Source organism: Lygodium microphyllum, unplaced genomic scaffold (assembly GCF_053477565.2).
Source record: "Lygodium microphyllum isolate KBCC unplaced genomic scaffold, Lygodium_microphyllum_v1.1.10 scaffold_120, whole genome shotgun sequence".
Classification (NCBI taxonomy): domain Eukaryota; kingdom Viridiplantae; phylum Streptophyta; class Polypodiopsida; order Schizaeales; family Lygodiaceae; genus Lygodium; species Lygodium microphyllum.
The window spans coordinates 1-19,217 of NW_028229603.1; the positions used below are offsets into that span (position 1 = coordinate 1).

At 38.6% G+C, this 19,217-nt stretch overlaps 1 protein-coding gene across 1 annotated transcript; it reads left to right on the plus strand.

Moving 5' to 3' along the window:
• Positions 1 to 6,873: 6,873 nt before the first annotated feature.
• LOC148008601 (biotin carboxyl carrier protein of acetyl-CoA carboxylase 1, chloroplastic-like) lies at positions 6,874 to 8,390 on the plus strand (the record flags this gene model as incomplete). The annotated part of the gene is made up of 5 exons (XM_087674176.1): positions 6,874 to 7,022; positions 7,162 to 7,474; positions 7,620 to 7,691; positions 7,779 to 7,844; positions 7,978 to 8,390. Coding segments are annotated over 5 exons (624 nt in total), but the record flags the coding sequence as incomplete, so codon positions are not given.
• Between the last annotated feature and the right edge of the window lie 10,827 nt (positions 8,391 to 19,217).

Genomic DNA, 19,217 nt, shown 5'->3' on the forward strand with positions numbered 1-19,217 from the left:
CATGTTTTTGTGGCCACTTGGTTCCATTACGTATTGCTAATTCTGCAGGCATATATCCTATAACAGCACTATGAGTTGTTCTGTCGGCCCACAAAGCATAAGGGAGTAATCGTGGCCACTCTTTTACCTCCTCTCCACATGCTTTTGCCAATGTCTTCACAATAGGTGGGTGACCTCTTTCACTTTTTCCATTTCCTTCAGGGTTATAGGCTGAAGTTAAAGTAAGCTTTATCCCTAACCGTGCAAAGAAATCATGAGCTTCATCTGTATTCAACTCACCCCTATCTGCTGTAATTTTTTCCACACAGCCGTATCGACAAAAGATCTCTTCTAAGAGAAAAGTACATACGGCATTTGTCGTCTTACTACGTAGAGCTCTCCCTTCCACTTGATTAGTCAAGTCTTTACGAGCAAGCACAAGATACCTCATTTGCCAAAGACCTGTAGGCATTGTGACCAAATCCACCACCTACTTAAAATGAAGAGACAATGGATATGTGGGTTGCAATCCATCCCGATGTCTCACAGCTGAATACATTTGACATGTCGTACATGTTTCCACAAAGTGAGCAACATCCTTATACATACCCTGCCACCAATATCTTTCTTTGATCTTTGTAAAAGTACCCTAAACACCTCTATGACCAGTCCACAAACTTTCATGAAATTCTTGCATTACTTTTTTTTGTGAAGCTCTGTCACTCAAAACTTGCAATGGCATACCTTGTTTCTTTTTGGCATGTTTCCATAAGTATCCATCTTTTAAGAAAAATCCATAGGCTTTCCTCTTGATCTTCTTAAACTCCTCATCTGACCATTTATCTCTCTTTGTTAATGTACTGAGATATTGACCAATTCTCAGCCATTCTCTTGCATATTTGTCTTCCAGAAACACTTCTGCACAAGATGCAAAACATCTAAAGTGTCTTCTCTTTGTTGTCCAAGCTTCTGTTAATGCTGTAGCAACACTTTGCATTACTAAATTCACTCTTGCAATATCATTTTCAGCCATAAGAAAGTCATCTTCTTCCTCCTCATCCATCATCCCATCTTCATTCTCATAGCGTGCTCGAGATAGCATGTCTGCCACTGGGTTATCTCTTTCTGCAATATGCTGAAATTCAGGGTTCAAAGATTTGATGTATGTAATTCATCGGAGCATAGCAATATTTGCGGTAGCACAACTAGTAATCATACTCAATATTGGCAAACAATCAGTCTCAATGACTACATGAGCACCCATAAAATACTCCTTATCACATTTAAGGACTATCACAATTCTCCATAATTCTCATTTTACTTGTGGATATCTTCTCTGTCGTTAAGTCAATACTTTTGCACCAAAGTGTATTGCATACCTTTCCCCTTCCTCATCATCTTGCTTAATTGCCCATCCAATTCCGATTGGGCTTGTATCAACAGTAATAATGATAGGTTTTCCATGTGAATAGTCAGCCTTTCTCAACGTAGGAGCAGATTTTAAGAGTTGCTTCAATTTCTTCATTGCTTTCTCATGCTTCCTTTCCCAATAAAATTTTTGACCTTTCCGTAGAAGCTGATAAAGAACATCGGCTATATGTGCAAAGTGAGGAATCCATATCAAATAGAACACACATGTACCCAAGAATCTACGCACCTCTAATACATTCGTGCATACATCTCGCATTCTATCAATCCCATCTATTTTTACTGGTGATGGCCTTCGTCCATAAGGCCCACACATATGCCTAACAATCAAAATCTCCTCAACTCCAAAGACAGACTTTTGTTAAGAAAGAGTTAAATGCACCTCTTCTAGACGTGTCAAAATCCTCTCACAATCCACAATATGATCTGCAACAAACTATCTACATCCATGAGCATCCATCTCTTCATTCTTTTCATCCACTGCACACCCTTTGATTGGAACATCATCCAAGAAGGGCATAGTCAATTGTGGTATAAAATCCCCGAGTACTCTATTCATAGCATTTGTCATGTGTGCCACTGAGTTTGTTGCACCCTGTGGGAGAGTACACATCCGTACTAACCCCAAAGGAGTCTTCATGGTTGTGATATCCCTACTTTCAATTGCAAGCTGAAACTGATCATACCCTGAGTAAAGATCACCCAAAGAATAGATCTCTCTGCCTGCAAAAGCCTCTGCAAATTCATCAACCACAGGACCTGCACCCACATTTCTTATGGTCACTTTATTGACCGGTTGCATGTCTTTTATAAATCTCAAAGCTCCATTCTTTTTGGGCACAGTAAACCAACAATTTGAGTATGGGGCTGAAGAAGGCTCCAAGATCTTCATGCGAATCTTTTCATTTAGCAAATCCATCAGCTTTGGCAAGTAAGCTTTAGGCATTGGAATAGGCCTCAAGTTCCATGGTATATGTGGCACAGTAAATATGACCATAGGAGAGACAACATTTGGATCCACACAACCTATTTCACTTGATTGAAATGCAAATGCCTTCCCATGTCTAGCCAACATCTGCATAAAACAGTTTCTCTCAGCAGGCAAAAGAAACCCTTCTGCACCAACTTTCAATTCCTGTAATGTTTCAGATGTAAACTAATGACCTTTTTCTTTAGGATCTCTTAAGCTTGACTGCCTTGACACTTTTTTATCCATATCCTCACTCTCTGGTGGAAGTGGCAAAGCAATTGGTTTCACCTTTTTGTCAACTGTCTTATACTTTGTCTCCACAAGTGCTTCAGCCCATTGTAATCCTTCCTGTTGAGCAAACAATGCTATAACATCATACATATCCAAAGAACATACTGACAACACTCTGTTTTCAGCCTCATTTTCTGCATGTATAGTTGCTGAAATTTCAGCCCCAGTGTCAGACATGCCATCATTTTCAGCTAACATCCCCAATGATCTCAGTTTTTTAATAGTCCGTTTCATAGATATGCGTTCAGCCCTACACATAGCTTCCATAGGCTTAAACCAACATGAATTGTTTGCTGTAAACTGAGAATTACTAATAGTAAATACATGCTTCATTTCATCAAGAGGCGAGTACACCCTCTGATCAGCACTACTGTAGCCCCGCATTACAGCAGTGCTTAATGAAAATCTAGGTCTTTGAATTCCCTTGCATTTGGAACCAAAGGAGACTCTTGAAGCGTATCACGATTTCTAGGATGATTAATACAAATAGTAAGAAATTGGATTGCTTTCCTCCCATCTTTGCTTCTGACTCTTGCATAAGCAGAACCATCATCAAGCATCTTTGTTTCCATACGCACACCTATAATATAGGGCTGTCCCAAAATCACTGTATATGAGGAATTATCTTGTACAAAGAAGTGTTGCTCTTCCTGTACATCACCAATTGTTACTTTTACATTAGAACATGCAGCATAGAGCTCCCCTGAAGAATTATTTGCAGCCCTCATACGTTAACCATGATCAGTGTCCACAGGCCATGCACCATTTTCATACAATCCCCGCTCAATGACATTTATCCCAGACCCATGGTCAAGTAAAGTAACACAAGGAGTTTCACGCTCCCCTATTTTCACTACCGTTTCAGTGGTAGCTCTAGCCCAATGATTTCTTGTGTAGATGAACTCGAGGAATAAATCCTAGAGTCTCTTCTCCATATTGTTACATTTGTCTTACTCCACCATGCATATTGCTATAAGACAATGCATTTTCAGCCACTTTCTTCTCTTTTCCACTTGCTGTCCATTGATTAGTAGCATCCTGCATAGACAATCCTATATTTACTTCATGCTCATATTCAGTCCGAATACTCAACAAACCAGTTTCCTCTTCAAATTGTAGCAATGCACTAGTGGTATCACCAAGAAATTTTATGTCAATGATCTCATCATGAAATTCTTGCTTGGCAATACCAAGCACCTCTCCCAAGGTAAATTCCACCTGACTGTTTAAGATCCGCTCTTCAAGGACCTTCTTAAGATCTGTGGCTGTCTCAATGTCAGATTGCAGCTTATATCTTGGCTGTTTGCCCTTCTTTTTGCCCTTTTGTTTGTTATCCTGTTTTTGCTTTTGACTGACCTCTTCCATATCATGCTCGGGAGGTGGCTGATTTGCAGCTTTAGGCTGATCCATATTTCTTTTTGTCATTCTTTTAGATGTCCCTGCAATATCTTCATCTCTTTTTCGTTTTTCTTTCACAAGTACATCCGTGTTTTGTACCTTTGCTAAATATGCATACACTGAATATGCATCTACCGGTGATTCCCAACCAGTTATGCCACGAATGTCTTGCCCTGTATGAGACATTTCACTATCAGTGACCTTTCTCTTTTCAGCTGCATGTAAAGCATGTGTCCATATTTCAACCTTTGGACCAACCATCACTTGGCCATGCATTCTATCCAACTGTAGACCAAAAGTAGAAGCATGTACTGCCGCATAAGCATTTCGGACAGCCAAGTCTTCCAACAACTTCTGCATACCTTCCTTCCCAAAATTCAAAGTAAGAGGCAATCCCGTTTCTTGTGCATGGATCTTGCCATCTTTCCAAAAGATAAGCTGTCGTGCCAAGGCCTCTTGATAGGCAGCACAATCCTTTCTCTCGTGCTGCAAACTGTCACACCACATACATCTTTTTCCAGGCTTAGGGGCTGCTGTCCGTCCCTTTTTTTCTTGTCCCTTTTCATCTAATTTTGCAACCTTCAATTGAAGATTTCGCATTCCTTTGACCAATTCATCTAAGACATCTTCCCTAACAGAGGGAACAATAGCAGGTACAACCATAGGGTTAGCCACAGAAGTGGGTGGCTTACTGGATACTTCAACTGTCCTACCCGTAACAATGGGCAAGCTAGAGACATGCAATCTTTCTCTTCTTCTATGTTTCTTTACAAGCGCAGTAACAACTTCCTTTACATGTTGCCACTCTGTTTTTAAACTTGTCTCTGTAGTCTGATTCTCAAGCAAATCATCAAGCTTCTCTTGAAGCTCAGGATTAGCTGCCTGTAGAAACAATTCAATTTTCTGACTTGCAAGAGCTTGCTGTTCAGCAAGATCCAACTCCTCAAATTTACTTTCAAATTCTCTTAACAATTTTGTAGCTACAAGACCCTTATTGGGTTGTATAACCCACTCCTGAAAAGTCTTGCGCGTAATCAAACTGGTGTTCTCAATGTAAAATTTTTCCCTGAGTGTCTTCTTGAAGGCTACCCAATCAGCATCCTGCAAGTATAATTCAGTAATCCGTGCTTTCAGTTCATGAACAGTAACACGTACAAAATACCGGCTCCATGCAGATTGAGCCACTCCAAAGAATTTCATCTTCTGAACATAGGTATGTACATATGTAGATACATTCCTGCCATTGAATAAATTCACCTCACGCTCAACTGCTTGCAAAGCATTCATCACAATACTTTTTGTTTGAGCTGAAGCTTGCATCACCTGTTGTTGTTGTTGTACTTGCATAAGCATATTCATATTTTGCACCAACTGTTGCAAAACATCACTGGAGATTGTATTTGAAGGTTCTTCCATCTTATCTTTCCTTCTTCTGTGATGACCTTTCACGTCGGGTTCACTAATGTCGGAGGGATTTTTGTCAAAAGGTCGAATCCACTAGGGATCAGAAGTAGAAGAAAGTAGAGATAGGAGATGGAAGAGAAAGAGAATACCCAAGTGGTAAACACGACAAAAACAAATCACAATGAATTGAAACAATATGTATTGAAAGAACCTGGAATCTTTGCTCTACTCAGAAGCAATCTCTAGGCATTAGTTCTCTTGGAGCTCCTTCGTAGACCAAAAACGTGGATTAGAAAAATCAGTTCTTTCTCTGCTGGCCGGAACCCAAATCTGATGGTTCCGTTGGCTCCGAAAGGGGGGTAAAATGCTAGGATGCTTGGTTATGGATCTTCCAGATCGCTCCTTCTTCTTTCAGTTCAATTTGCAGTTTTCAACCTGTTTACAGTGATCGCGACAATTTGTCCTTCTTGTGAAAATCTCCTAACTGGTTGAAAAAGCAACTAGCTTTTTGCATGCCATCCTAATGTAGAAGTTTTTTCTAACTTTTTTGGATTTTTACAATAAATAATATAAAAAATAGACTAAAATTATCCAAAAATCTAGTATTTTCGGATAATTCATGCATCTCCCACTAGTACTAATGGCTCAGATCACATTGACTCTTTAGATCAATAGAGAAGTCGGATGATGATGTATTCCATACATTTTCACACTATATCCTCATAACATCACGACAACGGCTTAGAAGAAAACTTATGCATTATAAATTAAGCTTTGCCTTATAATGGTTTAGAAGCTTAATCTAAGAAGTTAATGTTTCAAAAATTCTGAAAGGTGGTGCCTGTCCTGTGTATTCCAGTGGTATCTTTTCATATCTTTGGTGGTGAAAAAATGCAAAAGTCTTTAGGACAGCGCACACACAGGGTCGCTTATCTCTGATTCTTCCATTCTATACTTGTCTCCTGAAAATTAACATTGTTTGTGATAAGTTATCTGATTAGGAATGATCATGATGAGAGTAATCCGATTGATGTTTTTAAGGAGAGCAGTGCTACGTGAACGATTATAATGTGTATCTTAGGTCTACATACCAGTCCTGAAGTGTAAATGATTAATATGATTGTAAATTGGTTCAGGAATTTGTCTGCAGTGGTAGGTTCTATTTCCTTCTACTAGGCTGAGTCTGCATTCTTAACAACTTATATGGGTATAATTGGAGCAGGGACACTATAATCTCTGCATTTTTATGTATTGCTATCTTCAGTGTATCAGCATTTTGTCTATAGTGGCTCGAGGAACATCATAATGTCAGTATACTTTTGGGGTCACAATTTTACGTGAGTTTTCAGTTCAAACTTGTTTCCAATGAGCACAGGGTAAGCCTTTTTTTCGACGTCTAGCAGGTTGCAGTTGATTGTGCTACAAATGCAGCCACTGTCATATCAAAGGTGGATGTAGAATCTGATGTTGGAGTCGAGGAGGAAACTTCAAATGGCTTAGCCACAGATACTACCTTCTCAGCTGTAATTGGAGATGTTGAAAACCTGATTAAGTAAGTCTCCTGCGCACTCTGCAGACTGGAATGTCCTACGATGATGTTTAAGCCTTCTGCATACTTATGCATACTGCAATGCCTCTGTGATGATGTTTACACACAAGAATACACATTTCATGTGTGATATTTTGTACAGGCTTGTTGACTCCAAAGACATTGTGGAGCTTGAACTGAAACATTTTGATTACGAGCTTGTAATAAGGAAAAAAGAGGCCTTACCACCACCACCTGCTCCCTCATTCTCACCCCCTCAATACCCTGTTCAAGCATCTTATCCTACTCATGCCTCCTCTCCCTCTGCACCAGCAACTGCTCCAGCTCCTGCCCTTCCTCCAGCACCTGCCACTCCTGCTCCAGCAACACCTGTGGCTGATTTGCCTCGCATTTTGTCCCCAATGGCTGGGACATTATACAAGAGCCCTGCACCTGGAGAACCTCCATTTGTCAAGGTAATAAGCTGTACTCGAGCTGCTTTCTTCACCCATTGCTTGGTAAAATAGGACTTCTTAAGTAGATTAAACAACCCCTCTTTAGTGGTTTAAGCAACTGGATGGATGAGAAATTAACATTTCCTTGTCATTTGAGTTGTTAAAGGTTGGAGACAAGGTTCAGAAAGGGCAAGTTATTTGCATTGTAGAAGCCATGAAGTTAATGAATGAGATTGAGGTATGTGGGTATCTTAGGCAGTTTTTGCTACTATTAATGCCATAGTGTGGTTGGAACTTGCTGTTTTAACTTCCTGGTCTTTTTCAGGCTGACCAGTCAGGGACGATTATTGAATTTCTTGTGGAAGATGGCAAGCCTGTGGCCGTTGACACTGTACGTTCCTTAATAAGCTCTTAGGATGTTGTACCATTTACGGTGTACAACATGTGCTATGGTCTTCCCATATCTTATTCTTGGATCTGCTTACTGTTCTTATTTTGTTGTATTTCTGTATTGCTGTTTGCAGCCCCTTTTTGCTATCAAGCCTTGAGCCAGGTGATCTGGACATAAATTTTGGGTTGAAGACTTTTGATCTTCTCGGATTTGTGTATGGTCTGGACTCTGCTACTGAAGGTTCAGAATTGTATCGTATATGGTGGTGTAGAAGAAAAGAGAGTGATGAATAGTGCCAGTCTTTAATCTTGATAAACATAAGGTCCTAAGCATTAGGACTGAAATACATTTTGCAGATAAACAAAACTCCCTCCATCCTTGAAAAAACCATTCAAAATATAGAATACTGAAACGCCCCCATTTCAGTTTCTGGATTATCAAAATGTTCTACTACTGGATTCATAGGAAGGCATATCTATTCTGTTCCATGGTACATTCTTGAAATGAAGGTTATCATTACATTCTTCAAATGAAGGCAATAAATTGCATTTGAATCTATTTTGCACTCTAAAGGATGGTCGTGCATGCCATACCTTCCATGAGCTTCAAAACTTACCCAGATGTCTTCCATAAGCTACTCTTTAAGTAAATTTGCTAAAAGAAAAACTATTTTGCAATCAGGTCAGAAACAAGGTGAAAAAGTTTTGGTGGTTTTGTTTGAAAGGGCTCCCAAATGCTCCAGAAGCTGTTAAAAGACATTTTTGATGTTGATGTGAACTTATCAAATTTCGATCAGATAGCTTGACATTGATGTTGAAGTTCAAAAGCCTCAATTAATGATTGGTCCAGAAAGTCTATGACATATTAGAGCATGGAAAACCTTTCCTCATTAGAGAATGGAAAACTCAAGAGGAAAGGCTAATGCCAAAAAAACTTTGATAAAAGACTAATGCAATGGAGGAGGAATGGCTAGACTTGCACAACGTAGAAATAAAACTATGAAGGCTGAAACCTCCACTTTTAGATCAAAGAAATGTGTAATGTGGGAACGCTTGCTAATCCACACTTGGTTCAAAGAAGTATATATTCTTGCATTTGGATCAATGAAGTTTGTAGTGCTTTTGTAGTGATATGATGTGACTTGCTAGCCCACAAACATCTTGGAGTGCCATGAAGCAACTTGCTAGGCCACCCTTCATCCCAAACATCTTGGAACCTTTAATAAGTCTTAGGGGTATTTTGCTAGTCCACCCTTCATGCAAGACATCTTGGGACCTAGGAAAGTATAGAGGTGTTGAGTTTGAAGTAGTAACACATCCTTATATATGAGAGGCATGCCTTGAAAGTGAACTTGTTTTAAGTCTATTGAGTGGTAGTTGTTTTAGTCTATTGAGTATGTCTATAGAATTGTATGCCTACAAAATTGTTTCATGCTCTTGGAAAAGACACATCTTAAATAGTAGCAGCGCTATCTCATCAATTACATCATCTAATGGTATGTAGTTCTTTTCATCATGTGCTCAGCCTTCCTCTTTAGAACATACATGAGCTTTGTAGTAGGTAAAGAATTGTGCAACACAAGCTCGGTGCTTTTTAGCGTTGCTCTAGTTGTCAAAAAGTTCATAATGCTTCATAGCAAAGGATCAATGAGTTCTAGTACTAGTATAGGACCAACCCTAGGTATGTAGTTCTTTTCATCGTGTGCTCAACCTTCCTCTTTAGAATAGATATGAGCTTTGTAGTAGGCAAAGCATTGTGCAACACGAGCTCAGTGCTTTTTAGTGTTGCTCTAGTTGTTAAAAAGTTCATAATGCTTCATAGCAAAGGATCAATGAGTTCGAGTACTAGTCTAGGACCAACCCTACGGTTTCTATTATATGACAAGATTGCTTTCCAAAGCCCTATGATTTTAATAATGTTTACATCATTGTCTGCACAAGTGGTGGGGATTTCTAGCATACCACTAATGTTTATGGTCTTAGGAATCTAGAGATGGAGAGGTGCTTCAATGATTCCTAATGTAGCTAGAAGGGAATGCTTCAATGTGTTTTGACCTTAACCAATGATCAATAATAGTGTTGATTTTTCAAGAACGGGGATTTTGTTGAAGAACATTGTAGTGCTACTAGAATATTGCACTCCATCATTGATGCGCCATTATCATGTATACTTTCTAAGTGCTTTCTAGTGATAGCCAACTCTCAATCTATTGCTTTTTGTAGAAAGCAACAAACAAAGATAAGCAAGCTCGTATAGGTCTAATGTGTCTTGATGCATCCCTAGTACTAGAAGCATTAGAAATTGTTAGAAAGCAATGAGTAATGCTTGTTCCTACTACTTTTTGATGCTTTCCTAGAGAATTGTGGTTGTTGGAAGAACATTGGTATGTGCTAGAAACAATGGAAGTGCATGGAAGCAAGTGTAATGCTTCTTATAACCTTTTTGGTCATTTCCTAGGAAAGTAGTTGTTTTTGGAAAAGCATTAGTATTTGGAAGCAATTAATGTAATGCTTCTCACCACATTTGTTGTGCTTTCTTAGAGAGTTGTGGTGGTTGGAGAAGCATTGGCTTTTGTTGAAAAGTACCATTGAAAGCTAAAGGCCATGATACAAGGTCAATAAAGAGTAAAAAGGGGGTAAGGTGGTGAAATCTATTCAAAGTGTATATTTGAGACAAGCAAAGAAACAACCAAAGGAAAATAAGCACTAAATCATTGCCCTTGCCATCGCTACTTGGAGGCATGCCAAGTAACATGGCATGCTTGTTTCTTGTAGCAATGCGCAATAGGTAATAATCGTGCTTATGTGCAAACATACCCACCTAGAAATAGATTTATTTGATAGACGAGTAAGAACTTGAGGCTATGTTCATCGATTCAAGAAGCACGTCCCTAAATCATCCCCCTTTCTAATGATTATGTTGTGTTGTCTTTTGGATTCTTTCCACCTTTCTTGGTGTCAGACTATGACAATAATATGCTAGAATTAGACATAACTACATATTGTTGCATGCACTCTCAATGATTTGATATCTCACAGCCTTTCACATCATAGGCATCCATATGTGCCTTTCTTGCTTGACTAGCCTATCCACAAATGGTTCTTTATGGACTTGTTGACAAACAACATAAAGCAAAAAGAAAATAATTAGAGCAAGGAAACTCACTGAGTTGTAGTCTAGAAGATTTATGTGAGCTCCCAATGTCCACCGATCTCATTAGCCACGAATTGCCAAGCTTTGTAGTCCTTGCCGCCATGAACTCGTGCACAAGTAATCAATTTCACCTTTTGAATTCTCCAAAGTCATAAGTGAGAGACTCTCTGTTTGTCTATTTGTATGTTGAAACATCTGTGTGTGTGTGTGTCTGTATGTGTGTGCATGTGTGTGTGTGATAGAACATGGCAATGAGAGGAAATTGGAAGAGACAAATGCTATAAGCAAGAAGTTAGAAGTCCACTCACTCCAATATCACTTAAAACAACATGGACTAGTCATGAAAGCTTAAGATACCCAAAAAACTTAATAGAGAAGAGAAAGCAAGAGGATATTTTTTGACTTTAAATATGGATCAACTCTTTACACGTGGATAGGTCTTTTCAACTCTTGGGCACTCATGATTAGTTACATTGTTACATCCAACCATTGGGTTATTTTACTCATTTAGCATGTCTACATCAATTCTCATTGACTTGCTCCATTTGGTCCTTTCATTATGCATGCTATTTTAATTTACACATTGCATGGAAGTGATTTCAACACTCAAAATTTTTAATTTGAATCCCAAATATTTAAATCTAATGCACCAAAAGGTCTCAAAGCATGACACCTTAAATTAAATCTAATTTTTTGCTATATGAGGATGCTTTTCCCCTTTCGATACTCTTGGTCGTGGTCTTCTTGATCTCTTGTTATGCCTTGAATTTTTATTTTTTGAGTGTTATACACATTTCCTTCATATGCTTTTGTTGTTGAAGTGGTGTCCACCTTTGGATAGGGTTAACATTACCCCTCTTCCTATTGAGTGCTAATCGCTTAGCACTTAGTAGAAGGCTTGGAACTTGAGTGGAGAGATGGAAGAGGGAAAGAGGTTGCTTAATGATGAACTATGGGTTAAGCTTGGTGGGTTGTCATAGTAGTGCATGATGTAGCTACAAGGAAAAAGTAGGTGCCTATGGGGCATGGTAATGAATGTGAGGGTGGGTGGGTGTATGATTGAGAGTTGGGTCTAACACTAGGCAAGAGAGGCTTCCTAAGTATGTCTTGTATTTGAGGACCCAATAGATGTTAGCTTATTAGTGCAAGATTGTCTAGTGGCATTTAGGTTGACTTTTCTATCAATTTCTTGGGTTATCTTACCCCTAAGGACTCTAAATGGTGTGTGCGGGTGGGGGGGGGGGGGGGGGGGCAAAGGAGCTAACTAAGTGATTTCCTAGTGGCATTTAGGTTGACTTGTCTATCAATTTCTTGGGTTATCCTACCCTTGAGGACTCTAAATGGTGTATGGGGGGAAAAGGGTTGGGGAGGGGCAAAGGAGCTAGCTAATGTCCTCAAAATGGTGTATGGGTGGAAAAGGGTTGGGAAGGGGCAAATGAGCTAGCTAATTCAAATCACTGGACACTTCTAAGTTGATGAGCCCTAAATGGAATGTTTGCGTGCACTTATAGACTATGGATGGAGCTTTTGCTTAGTTTTATTCTTTTTAGTCTCTTTTTCTTTTACTTTTTAGGCCTATTTCTTGTCCAGTGAGTGCATAATGAGTGGTCTTTTTAAGGATCGCTTCATGTACACCTTGCTCATGAGCTAGCTTTTCATACCTATTTGTTTCACAAGTGATGTAGTGGGAAGGAATGGGTGGTTGCAATTGGTGAACCAACTCTCATTCATGCCCTCTAACAAATTGATCAAAATGCATGAAACATACTCATAATTGAAAGAAAAAATCTCTGGTTGGATGGAAGATTATACCCCAAAGATTCCATTAAAAATAGCATATCTCCTTTTTACAATAGCTCCTCATTGATGAGATTGATTGGTTATGGTTATAATGGATTTGTAGGCTATACACTTGATCTTGTTATAGAGAAGGATATTCTTAGATTGTAGAATCACTTATTAACAAAGCAAAGAGATGAGTTATTATAGAAACTACATGATTATTAATAGAAAATCCATTCATCAGAGAAACAAATCAAAGAATACAAGGATCTCCAAATAATTTTGATAATCTCACATGAGGAGGAAGTGGCTACATAAAAGAATTCAAGCAATAAGATACCCCTTTCTACTTGAGAAATGTTGAATGTGACTTTTTTTATAATTTTATTTGGTTTGTGATGTTGATCTTGTTGAGATCTCTTCTTTAACCAAATGTAAGTGGGAGATATGCTTCAAAGGTATCTCAGTTTTATTATTAGCTTCTACCTTCAACAAGCCCAAAGGACATTCTTGAGAGTAAGAAATTCAAAAAAACAAAGATACATGACTTGGATTATGTTATTAATCTCATTCTTTGGATGCTGAGCTATTACGGAAGACTTTAGACAGTAGTGGCATTAATCAAGATACATATACACAAATTTTCAACTAATATAATCAAATATGGAACAATATCAAGTATCCAATTTTATAGTTCATGGCCATGAATATTATCATACAAAGAGTTAATAATAAAGTGATGGAAGTTTTGGGTGAGACTTTCCGTATCAAGACCAATTATTCTGAGATATCTTGGCATGCTCCAATGGACTATGTTGCCTTAAACCAATGTCAGTTGAAAGCCTCTACCCATGTCCAACAAACTAACCAATTGAAAGTGGATCTTCTAGCTTATATTTCCTAGGAATCCCCTTTTGGTTCTTCTTTCTTTGAAGCATATAACTGCCAATCTACTCTAGGTCCTACAATACCATCTTTCATGTACTATCAATAGTTTGCCCATAGGTTTGAAGCCTACTTTTCACTCCTTCAATCAAAAACTCAGATCATTCCTCCTCTTTCTAGCTCCAATCCATAGCACCATCTAGCAAGATTCTCTTTCCCCACTAGAGAGACAAAAACTTGAGTTATTAGTATCTTAGATGCTTCCCATGAACCTATTAATTGATTCTCACTTTTTATGTAGCACCACCATGTATGGACTAAACCTTCCAACTGTAAGGTGGAAAAATGAACATTTTGCTAATAATTCCTTGAGAAGATATCAAAAGAGGATTCAAAATTTGCAATATTCAAGGGAAAAAAAAGGTTATTTTCAATGAATTTAACAACAAATTTCTTGACTTGCTTACCCTACAACCTTTGTTGATAAACTCTATGATTTTCTCTAAAAGAGACACAAGAAATAGATTAAGCTTGATGATTAGAAAACTTTCATCAAGTCTATGTAGTGATTCAATGCCATTTTGTGCTCAATATGAACACAATTATCTAGTGGTTAAGAGCTTTTGAAGTAGATACAGAGGATTTTGATATACTATATTGGGTTTTCCATCAGACTTCATTACTTGATATGATTAAGAGCCAATAAGCATGAGAAGAGCTATTTATCAAGGGAGTTGGAAACTATAAGGTGGAATGACACATAGCTAGGGATTTGAAAACACTCAAATGCATGCAAATGTGTTAAAGGAGTGAACTCTACATGTCCCTGGCTATATTGCATATCTTTTTGAAGAGTTGAATCTAAGAAATTGGAATAGAGCTCCCTCTAGGCATGTCAAAGACCCACACTTCAAGCCAGTTTTAGATGTTTCTTTTGGCCAATGCTCACATTTGTACACTCCATGCACTTTGTAGGATAACAAGCAAATCTTCTGCAACCTTTCACAACAAGTGCACAACAATATACCAAGTAGCATTTTTCATTGACTACTCAAGAATACATATAATTCGCAACATGTTTATAGATTAAATTTGTATTTTCTTCTTGGAAAATACCTTAAAACTTACAAATTTGAAATTTACAATCTATGCACCCACTTTTAGTTGCCACAGTGAAAATTATAGTATACCCTGAAATTGTCGTCTGCAACCCATTTGGGATTCAATGGAGATTCCAGTGGTTTAGAGAGTTTAGATGATGAGCTTGGTATTCCTTCAATGAGGAGAGACAAAATATTTTTTATTGTGAAAAATTTTAATGGAAAAATGGTGATCTCAATGACTTTAAAGTCCAATGAAGCCTTTTCAAAAAGATAACAATAGAACCAAGGTGATCAATACTTTGCTCACTATATGGTAAGACGCTTGCATTCTTAGATGTTTGTATTGTCTAACTTAAATTTGTTAATCATGTATCATAATTTGTACAACCATGCCTCATATTTTATCAATAAATATGGAAGTCTATCTATTTGATCAACTCAAGGCATGGTCAAGTCACATTATGAAGCAAGAACAAAATACTTCAAATACACAATATTGGGAACCCCCAATACCTTTATTATTTGACCACATGGTCAAATCTTGTTGTCTTACTTAAAGGTGGAGTCTACGCTAAATACTATGTAAGCTATCTTCCCAAATCCCACTTTCAAATATGGATCAAGAGTTGGTCACGTGGTCAAATATTTACTACTTATTTGAAAATGGGACTTGAAAAATTTCCAAATTCTCTAATATGCTGTTCATATGGTCAAGGGCTTAAGTGATAATGAGAAAGAGGAGTTCTTGAAGGCTAATGCCAACTTGCAACCTTTGGATCTCATAAACATTCTTCAAATTAGTGAACTAGTACATGCAATCCCAGAGTTAGCAACCTCAAGTCTTGGAAGAGCAAGAAAAGGACAACAATTTAGATAGTTTTAGAACTTAGAGCCTCAATTGCATAGAAGATAACATTAATACTAATTAGATGGTTGATGGGGACATCAATGAAATTCGGAATCAAGAGCATGAGTTTGAAATGTAGATGTAGAAAGTGATAAGAGTAAAAGAAGATGAATTAGACGCAATCTATCTTGGTTCATCAAAAAAGACCAAACCAATCAAGATTAGTGTCAAACTATAGCCCACATTTTGTCAGCAACTCATCTGTTTGTTGACCAAATTTAAAGATGTATTCATTTGGGAATATTCAGACATGAAAAGGTTGGATCCTCATTTCTATCAACATCAGATTTCTTTGAAACCGAATGATATCCCAATCCAGATGCAACACTATAGAATGAACCCTCACATGGCTAAACAAGTTAAAGAGGAGTTTGATCAACTACTAAGAGTAGGCTTCATAACTCAAATAGATTGAGCAGATTGGATCTCCCTGCTCGTCATTGTTGTTGCGAAGAAGAAAAAGAAATTGTTGATATATATGGATTACAAAAGCTTAATGCAGCCACAATCCTATATCCCTTCCTTATCCCTTACCTAGATACCATTGTGGATGAAGTAGCTAGCCACGAGATGTACTCCTTTCTCAATGATTTTAGTAGATACAATCAAGTACGGAGAGACATGTAGGAGATTTTTGGGCCTTACCTCATTGACTTTGTGAGGATATTTTTGGATGATTTTAGTATCTTTGGAAAGATCACACTGCATCGAACGCAGCTTTGGCTTTGCCCCACAAGATACCAAGGGGTAAGTTTAAGTTTAAATTCACTCAAATGTGTATATGCTCTTCAAAGTGGTATTTTACTAGGCCATATCATTTTGCAAAGTGTGAGGTGCCTCCTCCAACAAACCCGGAGGAGTTCTCTAGTAGTCGACTGAAATTCATATCCATGGACATCACCATCCCATCTCCCCATGGGAAACCTTGGACTTAGTTGAGCATGGGAATCTCAGTTCTACTTCACAGGGGAAGCGTGGAAAAGTCACCCCTAACAACAATCTAACGCCCACCTAAGAAAGACCACTTTGTAATCAACCAAAGGCAGAAGTGAGGTTAAAACCGCACTTGGTTCAAACAGAGTGAGAGACGGGGGAGAGTGTTACTCGCCTACCCATAAGGTAAAATCTCAACTCCAGCCCCCTAAAATGGTGTTAAACCTGGAAACTAATCCTATTGATATTGGGAGGGTCATGATTTAATTAGCTCTATCTAATGTTGGAATGTTACCTGACTTATCGAGTCCACCTAGTCATAGGTGTCTAATCGTCAGGATTGAAGCCTCCCACTTTCCTCGATGGGGTTTTCTTAGTTTTCTAATTAGCAAAGCATACTACCACACTGTTTGGACATATAAAAATGGCTTCCTTTTATTACTCCGTTAAACTAGGTTCGTTAAACTCAATCTTTAGCACACATAACAACAATTTGAAAAATCAGATACTTTATTTCATAGTAGCATTCGTCGGAATGATCACTCTGCAGAGTGGTACAAAACCGTCTTTCTGTAGAAAGACACTATTCAGTCTAGGATAGGACCTTCCAATCCCTTGGGATTAGGTTGTATATGATCGCACTCTATCCGCGGTCAACAGGGAATTTACTGGCTTAGAGCCCCTCTAAGCTTCCCTGAGTCTCAAGAGCTGTCCTACCACTCGGCCCTTTGCCCTCTCAGGTGCTCGAGTGATCAAAATCAAAAACACCTACCTCCCTTAGGAGCATAGGACCCCCACACGTAAGTGAGTTTTTCCACACTCCGCAAAGTGTTAAGGAGCATTGGGTTGGGGACCCCAATGTCCTGAAGCACCATGATCCACAATTTGTCTGTCTGTGCAAGCACTGAATCATAAGAGCCATAATTCATCATTCACAAATCCAAAAGAAATCATAACCATAAGACATTTTTAACACACTTGTCAATGATGCCAGGAGGCATATTTCATGGTGGATTCTGTGAGGTTTTGCGGTGGATTCCGTAAACTTTTATTATCGGGGCTCATACACAAAGTGGATTCTTTGTGCGAGAAGTCGATGGGGACGCCTATCCTGTTCGGGCGTTTTGTTAATTTTATGTGTACATGGGTGATTCCATAGCGGGTAATTCCGCAAAATACATATTTAAATTAATAAACGTTTATGAGTTTAGAGTGCGCACTCGTGATAAATTAAGGTTAGGATTGATTTCTAATCAATTTATTTATGTAGCTGAAGACTGCTAGGTATTCACTTTTGTCGGTTTAATTGTATTATTTTACTAACAATTGTGAATGCTTCAGTTGATGTGTAGAGATAGCAGCGGTGGTAGTGGAAAGCATTGGAAGATAGTGTGTATTCAAATTTATCGTCAATATTTTGATGGGCGCGTATCTTAGGCATGGCGCCTATATTTTGTCGTACTTATTTATCAAAGCGCTTGATATTTATTTATTATTTTTGTATGCGCATGGACACACGATTTGGATATTTGTATTAGACATTGTATTTGGGTACCGTCTGACTTCTTGGGCACCCATTAGCTTTAATACTATTTGGCACAAAAGCAAACTCAAAAGCTAAAGCGTGCTATTTTGTAATTTGGGCTATTATTTGAGCTTGAAGATGAATAATATATGAAATACATGCTTTGTGGAGCGCTCACACAAGGCATGGGGGGAGATTGCACCCAATTGGTCTCTTGTTCACATCGTGCAAGCTTTCTATATTGATTTGTGCGCAAAAAGTAGAGTTCTTTTGTTCTTGGGGACCTTCTGACGCTCACTACGCACGCATACGATGACTGATCTATACACCAGTGGTATCAGAGCGAAGCTGAGATCGAGAGCTTCCAATCACTTACCATCTTGTGCGAAGGCGGAGCTCCTGGAATGATTGAGCTCTACAATCAATTTCGTCGCGAACGGTCGATACCGGTTTGTTCTTGGTGGTCAAGAATCCCCATTTGCACTCTCTGATCGCGAAGGACCAGCCTGTGGAGGCGGAGGATCACGTGGATAGCTCCTTCTTCAAGTCGTCTTCAAACAGCAGATAAGCCTCCATAGCTAAAAAAGTTTAAAAGCTTTAACTCTCAAAGCTTAGTAAGCTTAGTAATAAGCTTATTAAAAAAGCTTATAACCATGAAAATTTCATCTGCGGCGTCAGTATCTTCTCATCGCCGTCGAATTCGTCAAGGACGTCCTGAAGTCCACGAAATCCACGCCTGATCAATAAGAGCCTTAAGCTCTTAAGTCCCCCAAGTCCACTAAGCTTCCTTACTCCTGCAAGTCACCTAAGTCACAGAGGTCCATAAAAGACTTATTCAACAACTCCCATAAAGGTAGTTCACACGGCAGAAGCCCAGAATTCGTTTATTGCTCTCTAGTAGACTCTGTTCACACTTGCAGACTTGCTGAACCAGTTTCAGCAAACGCAGAAGGTCATACGCATGTCATACGAAGATTATACATAGTTTTTATGCAACATTATTCTCTTGGACGACGGTTGTGACAACGAATACTGCAATCGCAAAGGAGAAAGACCACAAAAGCCAAACAAAATTTACAAGCCTT